Source organism: Amphiura filiformis, chromosome 8, assembly GCF_039555335.1.
Source record: "Amphiura filiformis chromosome 8, Afil_fr2py, whole genome shotgun sequence".
NCBI classification, from domain to species: domain Eukaryota; kingdom Metazoa; phylum Echinodermata; class Ophiuroidea; order Amphilepidida; family Amphiuridae; genus Amphiura; species Amphiura filiformis.
Window position 1 is genome coordinate 48,940,091 of NC_092635.1, and position 12,818 is coordinate 48,952,908.

The 12,818-nt window shown below is 37.2% G+C and overlaps 2 protein-coding genes across 2 annotated transcripts in view; one reads left to right on the top strand and one right to left on the bottom strand.

Moving 5' to 3' along the window:
- LOC140159143 (serine/threonine-protein kinase ULK3-like) overlaps positions 1–12,818 on the bottom strand; it is a 194,594-nt gene that overhangs the window by 161,272 nt on the left and 20,504 nt on the right. The gene's annotated exons all lie outside the window — the stretch shown is intronic.
- LOC140159142 (uncharacterized) lies at positions 1,431–9,539 on the top strand. Its single transcript, XM_072182502.1, has 2 exons — positions 1,431–1,542; positions 6,674–9,539. Exons 1-2 carry the CDS (start codon positions 1,526–1,528, stop codon positions 9,135–9,137), a joined length of 2,481 nt encoding a protein of 826 aa, XP_072038603.1. The 5' UTR covers positions 1,431–1,525; the 3' UTR covers positions 9,138–9,539.

Genomic DNA, 12,818 nt, shown 5'->3' on the forward strand with positions numbered 1-12,818 from the left:
ATTATTTAATCAATAAATAACAGTTGAACTATGATAATCCCCAAGGCCACATCCAATCAGGATTGAACTATGTTATTTTGGTTCATTTTCGGGGACATCTATACACATCAGGATTAATCTATTACTTTTTGAATATTCATTTACGGAATAAATCCAGATATTCATATAGTCAGCTTTATTCCATAATAAAGATTAATATATAATGTATTTAGTCTTATTCTGTAATAATTATCATAAATTTCCATAAAAATGTGAGGTCACTAAAAATGTACCCACATTTTTTCTATATGACTTCAGATTGTACAGAAAGTGTAAGAATTCCTCCACGTTGATGCGTGTTGTTGTTTTTTTAAATAAAAAGATATGTAAACTAGCTCTTTATCAAAATAAGGAAAATATATATCTCAAGTTTCTAGTAAATTATGAGTTGAACATATTATAGCACAGATATAAAATATAAGTGGAAAATTGTATTGTACAGTTATTTTCGTACTTAGGACCAAGAGGGACATTTAGGAATTTGTTATTTTTATGATTGCCAAACCTGCCCTACATGTATGTTTCCCATATGTGACTAGCTCCAACAAAACCGGGAACAAGTCGCCAGACATGTTTTTGAGTTTTTGACCTTAAAGATGACATTCCCATAAAAAATAATCAAATTTTGGAATTCTTAATTTCATGTTATTTGCCTGTGGGCCAAGTGGACTTTCAAATCCTTGAAAGTACTTATCAAAAAGAGGATTATTTAATCAATAAATAACAGTTGAACTATGATAATCCCAATTCAATCCTGTGTGAGGCAGGAAACTATAGTAAGAATTCCAATTGAATGAACGCAGCTTTTAACAGCTGCACTCGATCCAACCGCGATCGTATATTGCGTATTTCAAACTACAACGCGAACGAACGACCTTGGATACAATGCTATCCAATCACGAATGTGTTGGCATGCTTGATTCACTTCATTACTCACGCACAGTCGCTGCACGCTGGCGTGACATCGCGCAGTGTACGCAAAAATTGGCACGCTTTTGAAAGCTGCGTTCATTCAATTGGAATTCCCACTATAATTGGCCCATTTCTCAGAATAGCAAGTTGGTAAAATATCAAGGTATCGTTTACAAAATTATCCATACATGTATCTTGAAAGTATTGATGATATTTATATAATTTTGGTATCGTTGTAAAGGTTGTGGTCCAGTACTTTCTTTTTTATTTTTATTCAAATTGTGAAATGTCAAAAATGTGACTTGTTCCTGGTTTTGTGAGAGCGGGTCACACATATATATTATAACATATTTTCACAAGGTGTTAATTTTGTGTAATTCGCGAAAAGAAAACCCTAGCAAAAATTACCACATATTCAATAATTGTAGGCCAATAATTTCATGTTTAATTTGTCATCTTATTCCATTTGACACAGGTCGTGAGGTAGAGAGTTTTATATGAACCTTCTACCTGGGATACTAGAATAAGACCTAAACATTGAAGATAGATCCAAGTTGTTGTCACTGCCTGGTTCATGCAAAAGTTGATGAGGTATGTCAATTTTTTAAATAAATTTTCTTCAACTGTGTATATGTGTATTATACTTGATCCTTTAGGCCATTTTAATTAAATCCTTTGTCTCAAAGCTGCCACATGCGTTAGTAAAATTGTGCGCGTAGTCCTCTTTGAAAATCAAGAAATTAATTTTTTTATGTCTTTTTATCTTTTTTTTAAACAAAAAGGCAAAAATAAAACCCAATATTCATATTTGATCATAAGATTTTTTTAACTCACACATAAATAAAAACAAAATAAACATAAAAAAATACAATAAAAAACACTGCATTCAGCATTAGGTTTTCAATTTCTCACAAGCTTTGAGACACAGGATTTAATCAAGATGGCCTTAGTTGACATGGATTCTGTAATTTCAATGGCATAACTTGGATAAAAATCTGTATTACCTGTGTATTCCTAGTTAGTATTAAGGGATCTAAAATGAGCGTTTATTGCGTTTCGACAGTATTTTTTGTGGGACATGAGAGCACCTCAGACCTATCGAATTGCATTCTGAATACGGAGCATGTCTTTCTGATATCAAATAATTTTCATTTTTCGAAAATCACAATATAATACAAATTTTATGACAAATTATAAAAATATGATATTTTCAAATTTTTGATATATAACAGTCCTCGAAGTAAATTATATAAATCTAATGACATATTCTTAAAGTGTATGTAGCAGGGAGGAAAAGCCGACGGTCAATTGAAAATTTTGACCTTTCATATTGAAGATATGGATTTTTTTACCAAAAAGACCCAAATTTTTTTTGGTGTTTTGGGAAACAAATCCATATCTTCAATACGAAAGGTCAAAATTTTCAATTGATCGTCGGTTTTCATCCCACCTACATACACTTTAAGTATAAATCATCAGATTTATAAAGTTTACTTCAAGTACTGTTAAATATAAAAATATCAATTTTAATGATTTGCCATAAAATGTGTATTAAATTGCAATTTCAAAAATCAAAATTATTTAATATCAGAATGACATTCTTCGTATTTAGAATGCAATTCGATATGTCTGATGTGCTCTAATGTCCCACAATAAATACTGTCCAAACGTTCATACCCCAGCCCTTAATGACACAAGTTAGTCAGAAAATTACCTGCATAATCCTAACATGGGGTCATATCCCGGGGGTCATATGCCCTAAGCTGCGTGCAAACTTCATGTCCCGCTTCAAATGGGGCATGGCTACATTGTGGGCTGCACTGTTATTAAAAAGCCAAATGAGAAACTGGCCTATTTTACAGTAGGAAACTAAATTCCTAATATGAACAAGTAGAAAGGTAATAGAGTCAAATAGAATTCATGTTCACTAAAGCACAAAATTGTTACACCCTGTTTGTTCTCGGATCTCACAAAATACAGGAACATAATTGAGTTCTGGAGCGAGAGTCAGACCGAAAATATTTTCACATATTTTGTGAACAAACAAGTGGTATTAAACTAGTAGTTCAGGGTGTCCCAGCAAAAATGATCGGGTGAATAAATTTGAATATAAGTCGAGAACTGAGCATCAGAATAAAAAAACCAAAAAACACGGTGTTGCACATTTTCTTGTGCATAATATAAGCAAATTTTATTTGATTAGGTTGACTGGTTTCAAAGAAATGAGCGATTATATAATGCATGCATCAATGCAATCCATTCCAAATTTGATTAATGGGTGCAATATTATGTTAAGGTAAACCAATGTGATGTGGGGAAACAATTAAGTAATATACAGACTAGACAGTATGCGGGGGGGGGGGACAAAAACAGCAAATGTAGGCATTAGAAGTAGGCAAAGTTCGATTGCCAAAAATTACCAGTTCCAAGGCCAACAGAAGTGCTAAACCTCTGTGGCGCAGATTTCTTGTTGACATTGGGGGCATGGGATTGGAAAAAATTTCTTGAAGTATAATAGTGAATCCAGCACCTTTTGATGACAGAATAAGTTATTCTGCCATTTTTAAGCTAAACTGACGAAAAATCGTGCAAAAGTGGAATAAATGTGTGCAAAGCATGCAAAAATGTGCACTTTTGAGGCTAAATTTGCCAAATATGAGATAAATTTGGTCAGGAACCCACATACAGCCATCAACATGGAGGGGGGGGGGTGATTGTATGGACCATCCACTCTAGCAAAATATTGGGGAAATTTACCCCCCCCCCAGATCTACGCATATGCTAAACCTGCAAAAACAACAAGGATCAATGGGAATACAAAAGTGCACTAGGAATACAAAAGTGTACTAGAACAAGTGATGAAAATCACTGTGCATATAAACAGACACAATAAACCAAACAACCAATGTAGGCACAAAAACAGGCAAAGTTCGATGGCTAAAAATTGCCAATTCCAGAGCCCACAGAAGTGTTAGGAAAACAGTACAAAAAATTACACTGGAAGTGATGAAAATCAGTAAATCACTGTGCACATATAGCAGACAAAACAAAACCAAGCTTTTGGTTTTGTTTGTTTTGAATTTTTGAATTATAATGCCTATTTCTCAAATTATTCTCAAATTCATTCATCCGGAATTTTTTCTGGGACACCCTGTATAGTGGGGTACTTTAAAGTAGATATATTTTTTTAAACAAATTTTTAGTTTTATAAGACCCAAACATTAAATCCTATGGACTAGTTCATATATGCACAAAACATGTAACACCAGGTCTAACGTTGGACCTGGTCTGTGGAGGTTAGACTTAGGGAGAGACACCAGGTCTAACATTCGACATGGTCTATGGAGGTTAGACTTAGGGAGAGACAACAGGTCTAACATTAGACATGGTCTATGGAGGTTAGACTTAGGGAAAGACACCAGGTCTAACATTAGACATGGTCTATGGAGGTTAGACTTAGGGAAAGACACCAGGTCTAACATTAGACATGGTCTATGGAGGTTAGACTTAGGGAAAGACACCAGGTCTAACATTAGACATGGTCTATGGAGGTTAGACTTAGGGAGAGACACCAGGTCTAACATTAGACATGGTCTATGGAGGTTAGACTTAGGGAGAGACAACAGGTCTAACATTAGACATTAGGGTGCATCTCTTGCCCCTCATGTTTCACAAATTTCTTGTCCCTAGTCTCAAAATGTTCCATTGGTCAAAATATTACCCCATACCAAATTTAAAATTATTCCGAAGTCGTTTGGGGGGGCCTCCGTGACGTTGAAATTGTTGGTCAATTGCCATACCATATGCATAAGGCAGCTATTTTGTTTTGCATGATTAACATTAGAAATTACTGCTGCCTTATGTATTTTGCCCATGTAGTTAGGACTATTATGATTCAAGATGTTAAAAAAGCTAATGTCCCAAAATTTAACAAAAGGGAGCTATCTACAAGGACCAAGTTTATGTAAACATAAATGGCTGCCCTTTGCTGTCTTTTCTGTGCAATTGTGAAATTACTTAAATATTCATAACTTTCCTGTTTCCATGCCAACTTTGAACCGTTAGGCTGATAATTACTACTACAGACTATAGTGATCACACACTTGCATCTAGACCTTGCTGAATTTGATGAGACAACACACACACTACAGGACTGAGGTTCTTCAAATCTTGATTTGGATATCTCCGACTGGTACTGGCATGATCATTTACCTTATCGGCTTTATACATTGTCTTTGTTGTTGCCGTTTAAGCTATAGTGCTTCTCCTGTGTTGGTACTTAGTCAAATGTCACTGGAGAATGCAACTGCAAAGTGTACCATTTTGTTTGGTTGTACACTGCAATTTTCTTTTATGTAATATGATTTAACTGGCACTTTTGAAATTATATGATTCACATACTAACCTTTGTATAGGTCTATGAATATTTCCATGAGGTACATGTAGTTCTTGGATTGGAACATCAATTCAAGTTCAAGCAGATTATTGGGAACAAAAGTTATGCCATTCATCTGGCCTAGCATCTACAATGCTCTGGAATCTTAAACTTAACTTCTGAGTTTGCTCACTAATGCAATTCACAACTTCGCGAAATCATCTCTGCTGAGAGCTGCGGTCTGAAGATTTGAAGGACCTTAGCCTTCCATTCTTTTTAACATATAACATGATGCTGTCTCATCAAGTTGAGCAAGGTCTATAAATGTACAACTTGCAAGTGTGCGATCACTCTTCTGTAGTAGTATCAGCCTAAGGTCAAAGTTGGCACGAAAACAGCATAGATATGTATATCGAAGCAAATTCACAATTACACATTAAATACAGCAAAGGGCAGCCATTTATGTTTACATAAACTTGACCTCTGTAGATAGCTCCCTTATGTTTTATTTTTTTGAGTTAGACTATTTTAACATCTTGATTCATTAATAGTCCTGACTACATGAACAAAATACATAAGGCAGCAGTAATTTCTAATGTTAACCATGCAAAACAAAATAGCTGCTTTATGCATATGGTATAGCCATTGACCAACAATTTCAACGTCACGGAGGCCCCCTAAACGACTTGAATAATTTTAAATTTGGTATGGGGTAATATTTTGACCAATGGAACATTTTGAGACTAGGGACAAGAAATTTGGGTAACATGAGGGGCAAGAGATGCACCCTATTAGACATGGTCTATGGAGGTTAGACTTAGGGAGAGACACCAGGTCTAACATTAGACATGGTCTATGGAGGTTAGACTTAGGGAGAGACACCAGGTCTAACATTAGACATGGTCTATGGAGGTTAGACTTAGGGAGAGACACCAGGTCTAACATTAGACATGGTCTATGGAGGTTAGACTTAGGGAGAGACACCAGGTCTAACATTAGACATGGTCTATGGAGGTTAGACTTAGGGAGGGATCCTATTACTCTCTTCCTTTCCTCCTTTACTCCAAGCAAAGTCCAGAAGTTAAAGTTTAGCCATCTAATATTAAGTTACATGTATCTGCCCTTACTGGATCTACAATGATATAGAATAATGCACCAAAAATTAAAAACTCTGTAGAACTAATATCCACAGTTAGACCAAGTCTTATATGAACCATGAGTCAAAAATATTTTCAAAGGATTTTAAGTTCATGAAAAGTGTAAAAATGAAACATCTAAAAATAAATTCCCTCAAAATGATATTTAGTATCTCTCATTTGTATCTGTATTTTCCTTTTTTCCTTCCAGAGGACAGGTTTACAATCTCAGCAAGCAAATTGCAATGATGGGTGACAGGCTCTACAATGTTTTCCTTGTTGGTTTTCTTATGTGCTGTGTTGATATCAACTGTTTTGACATTACAGAAGACATATGTCCTGGGAAAGTATATGCAAATAAAAACTGTAGTAACACTAGTATGAATAAGCATGCACAAATGATGGTGCCAGCATGGCCAATATGGCCATGCGAGGACTGCCTAAACTGTTCCCTTTACAGTGATGACAACATGAAGGAACATTTCTCGAAGACTCTGCAGAAGAAGCCATATTTTATCTTTCTACAGCTAGACTTTAATGACCCCCCATTCAATGATACAGACTTTCAGTACCTTTCTCATACTTATAATCACATTGATCCTTTATTATGGTTCTGGGCACATGGAGAAAAAGGCCGTTTTCTGTTACATTTACCCACCACCTTTCAAGCAATGTCCCTTGGATCCCTCACTCCAGGTGTTTATACCGCCTATCTCAATATTTCTATGGAATCATGTCCTCACTTTAATAAACTTTGTGACAATGATAAACTTGAAGTTTTGGCGCAACATATTTTCAATGTCACTGAAGAAGTTGCTTCATCATGTTCTGAAGATTCATTACAATTTGATGAAGACACTATGGTTTGTCAAGATAAAGCAGTTGATGTGTTCGGCAGGGCATTTAATAATTTTCTCGCCACACATGGGTTCGACTATCTTGTAATGTACCAATCTGAAACAGAATGTTGGAATTTTAATGGTCAACCACTGGGTGCTGTTGTCAGCCCTTATTGGTTTTTAAAAACAGCGCTAATCTTTGCTATTTTCATTCTAATGTCGTACCCACTTTGTACCTTGTCCCTAATTCGTACAAATCTGCCAACACCTGTGGTGAAGGCTATTCAGACTCCACGTCCAAACAGAAACAATCAAATTATCATATTCATAGGGAAACATATGGAAATAGGCGTTGGTATAAAACACTTACTGTTGCATATGACAACAACTCCAGTGAGGATTATGCGAGGTATTTTGTGTCTCTCTATTCTCGTCCTCATTATATATCCCGGTATTACAGTTCGAAACATTTTTGATGACTCGAACGTAAGTTTCAAGCGATGGCAAGCCTTCTTTAGAATGGATTATGTAAACTGCGTCCTCTACACATGCTTGGAACAAATTCCTCTAGTAATCGCTCTATGGGGGTGCTTTGAGGTGTTTTATCTAAGGAATGGTAAACACTACCTTGAAAATATCCTGAAAAATAACCCAATGGAAAAAAAATGGCCAGTTATAAATTTGAGTATTTTTACACATGAGAACAGCGAAACCAGATTTGACGATAGTTGTGGAATGATTAGAGAGACAGGAGTTCCAAGAGATTTTGCCATGCGTCAGTTAAACACAGTGCTTGATTGGCGTCAGTTCAAAATACCTTACCATAACATAATACAGTACTGGGAAAACAAATCTAGGTATGTAGGTATTGTGTTGTGTGTTTGCTATTACATTATTTTCCTACCGCCTATGTGGATAATGTCCTTCCCTGGACTTGATCCTCTCAGGCGACTCATAGTTAGGGTATTTCAGGTTTTGTTCAATCTTCTCCGATCATTTGCCACATTTGCAAAATGGGTTTATTCAGATACCATGTCCTTAAAAGACGAACTCAAGAAACTGTGGCCATATGGTGTTGATGATATTCTAAACATCATAAGACTGGGAGTGTTATTCAACTTCTCTCTCCGATTTTTGGCATTTGTGTACTTGTTGGCAGAGGTTGCAGTCCATATCTTGTCTGGAATAGTACTCAATTCTGGAACAGTTACTGCAAATTTCATACTCGTGATATTTTTGATTGGTTTTACATACGAAACTATCACCTCCATTCCTGATACATATTACGCCCTTCTTTGTACAATGATTGATATAGTATTTGAAATGATAGACGAGCAAACTCTCATAGGTTTCATTCCTGCAGAATTATGGCACAGGGATACCAGTGGACAAAATCTTATTGCTGAACAATTCTTCTGGGACATAGCTGATATTTGCAAACCGTTGAGAATAGTTGTAGTTGATGCCATGATGAAAATATTTCTGGTCGGATTAGGAATAGGAACCACAGTTTCTCTATTAAATCAGGTTCATACAAATGAAGGCAACTGGCCTGACCTACTAACAAATATTATTTTTTTTGTTAGCGTTGTTATTTTACCAAAATTATTTGAAATGATGGGTTCCAAAGTGGACAAGCGACGACAAAATGAAATCCTTTGTAGCCAGATTCGAAAGGAAATCACAAGATATGTAGAACACATGCAAGAATTATGCGCAATTCAACTGAAAACGATTCGACAGACTTCAACTGACAACGATTCTATTGACAATGATGAGGAAACGAAGCTTGATACAACAGCACAAAATTATGGAACAATATCACAAAATTCTTAAATATTCCTTGGTTTTGGAGATGTTACAGCTTTTTTTTAGATAGATTCATCATAACTATAAAAAGGATGGGTGGCCTATCTGCTGTGTCATTTGCCTGAGTTTCACTTAAATTGTAAGATTGAAAATTTATAAAGCACTGGCAAACATCGATAACTGCAGCAGTAAATAACTTGTATACTGAATATACACTCACACATGCGTCACATTTCGTCCAATCAAACTAGACACAATGCCACCTACAGATAGCACTATTTTTTTGAGGATTTCCCTGAGATAGGGGGCAGGAATTTTGTTTGCTCTTGCACTAAAGGAAGATCATGTTCACATAAAATCGGCAACAGGATCGGCGCAAGTATATTTTTACGATTATTTTACCTGAAAATAGGAGGGTCATATTTTTTTTACACCAAAAATAGGGGGTTATAGAAAGTTATAAAATTAGCAAGCCATGCATTATTTGCACTTTCCATCCAAATTTTTGCACAATCTTTAATTAGTTACAATTAAAATTTTTGAGCGCTGCAGGAGAATTTGTTACACTTACAATCAAAATTGTTGCATGCTATACACACATTCTTTTTTTAAAATAAAATGCTAGAGTGTACAATAGCCCATGAGGAGTGACACAAATCAAGAACTTATATAGGTATACCTAGGCACTACAAAAAACAACAACATGGGCCAATCAGTGGTTCACAGCAGCTTAGGAACAACAAGAGTGAAGGGGTACAGTAACTTAAGCATCAGACACATGAAATAAGATGCTTATGCACTCTGCTCTTGAAAGATGGTGTGCCGTTGTCAGTTACGTCTCCGACTACTCCCATCTGTTAGGCTATTCCAAAGGTAAACTGCAGTGTGGATAAGGTCCTGCTAGTAGATATGGTTCTAGAACCTGGTACTGTGAGAACATGGCAAAGCATGGAGCGGGTAGCTCTTCTGACTACAAATGGCTTTGGTAGCAGTGCCTTCTGATCTGGTGGGCACAAGCTGGTGTGCATTTTGTAGAGGACTGTTGCTGCAGCAACTTGACATCTTTGATGGAATTATTTTTATTTTATTATTAGATCTTATTTTGCCTGGGGAACAAACTCAGTGGTCCACACTGATTTCCAGTCTGGCCCAGGGGTCAAACAAAATACATCAAAAATACAAATGAAATACATACAAAAGAATTACATACCATGGATTTAACAAATAACATCATATATGAACACACCAAGGAAGCACATCTGTGCAGGTCGGCTGCAGTGCAGCAATGTCGGCAGGCTTCAAAGACAGCCCGCAGACAGAGTCCGCACCGCAGCCGACCATCATGCAACAACCTGAATAATTTAATAATTTAATTGGTAATTGCACATCGCTTTGAAACGGCCTAGTGTATGAGGTAATGGTACTTTAACCTGGGTTGGCAATGAATTAAAAGAGAACACGCCTCTGTATGTAAATTTTAGCTTAGCCGACTCGCTCTTACTAAGTGGGATGACCAGATTACCTTGTGACCCTGCTCTAGTCAGGTGGTTGTGACTCAAGCAACTGTGTGGAATATATTGCACAGGGTGATGGGAGTAGGTTACAAAGGCTTTTGTACACCATTATATTTAGATGGAAATTACGGCGGCAATCCAGTTTATCCCATTTCAGGCTGTTGAGAAGTACTTCGGTGGGATATCTGCGTGGGAGCCCCAGAATGATCTTACCAGCTGCATGTTGAAGTTTATCAAGTCTACTGAGGGATGTCTTAGCAGCGTTGCCCCACACAGTATCGCAATAATCAAGTTGCGGAATGATGAGCGTTTTATACAAAAGAATGAGAGTTTCCTTGGGCAAGATGTTTCTCAGCCTTCTTAACAAACCATTACGTTTAGAAAGCGGAGCTTGAAATCTTCTCAATGTGAGAAGACCAAGTGAGGGACGGGTCCAGCCAAACACCTAAGTATTTGAACTTCTCAACATTCTCGATGACAGACTCATTGATGTAAACCTCAAGCTCCATGTCTTTACGAGCAAGTTTTTGGGCAGTACCTAAAATCATCCCTTTGGTTTTTTTAACATTTAGTGTGAGGAAGTTGTGGTTTAGCCACTCAGCAACGTGGGTGAGTTCATAGTTCAGAATGTCATTAATGGCCCTGATAGTTTTAGCTCTGACAAAAATAGCAGTGTCATCAGCATATAATGCTACCTTGGAGTCAGGATGGGTAATAACACTTGATAAATTATTGATGTACAGGGTAAGAGGAGGGGCCCCAGTATAGATCCTGCGGGACTCCAAAGTTTACTGGAGCAGGACTGGAAACCACATCACCAATTTTAGTGACTTGTTGGCGATCTCTAAGGTAGGATCCAAACCAGTCAAGTTCAGTGCCATGCACACCTATGCTATGAAGTTTGTTAATCAGGACGTTGTGGTGCACCGTATCAAACGCCTTCTTTAGGTCTAAAAAGATAGCACCAGTGGAAAAAACCAGAGTTAAAATTGTCGAGAAGGTAGTCGGTAACACCGAGAAGGCATGTTTGAGTAGAGTGCATGGCCCTGAAGCCTGACTGGTTAGGAGACAAAAGATTGCAATCTGTGATGTAGCTGTAAAGCTGGCCATGGACCAACTTTTCAAACACCTTCATACAGGCCGGGATGACTGATATTGGCCTATAATTGCTAGTGTCCATGTGGTCACCCTCTTTAAATATTGGAGAAACTCTGCTTTTCTTCCATGCGGAAGGTACGACACCGGTGGAGAGACTAAGATTCATGATGTAGGTTAGTGGCCTACATAATTGCACGTACCCAATTTTGAGGAGTTTTGGACTGATATTGTCCAGACCAGTGGCTTTCTTACTATCAATACCTTTGAGAAGCTTAAGAGCATCCTCCTCAGATATCTTAGAGAAAATAAAAGGACTCTCCTCCGGTATCGTCTCTTCAGTGCAAGGTAGATTGACATTCATAGGGGTTGGTTTGAACAAATGGCATCGGCTAGATTTTGACCTATGTTTGAGAAGAAAACATTGAAATGATTAGCAATTAAATTACCATCATTGACAATTTCATCACCTATTCTTATGCTGTTGATTGATTGTTGTTTAGAACCGGGAAGCACAGTTTTAACTGTTTTCCACAATTTATGTGAGTTTGTTCCAGCTTCATTGATTGAAGACTCAACGAAATTCCGCTTGAGCCTGGTAGCAAGATTGTTAGTTTTGTTTCTGAGGTACCTAAAAGCATCCCAGTCAACCTCAGAGCAGGTATTTTGGGCATGAGATTTTGCACGCACAAGGTCTTGTCTGCACGCAATATAATCATCATCAATCCACTGAGGAGGATTGTTTGGAATTTTAACCTGCCTAAACGGGGCGTGAACATCGCAGATGGGAATAAATAAACTTTCAAACATGCCCCATGCCAAGCCGGGGTCATCCGAGTCTTCAACCGTACCCCACGGAACCTGTTCTAAATCCTCAATAAAAGCAACATCATCAAAGCGGCGGTAAGATCTCGCTTTAATGATGCGAGAAAGGTCCTTTGATACGTTTAGGATTTTTTTTTTTTTTTATAATTAAGGAATGATCACTGATGGCAAGTGTAATAACCTCATTTTTAGCGTCATCTCAGGACGGGATGTCCAGAAGTGGTCTATACAAGTTTTACTGGTTTGAGTAATACGTGTGGGACTAGTAAATATT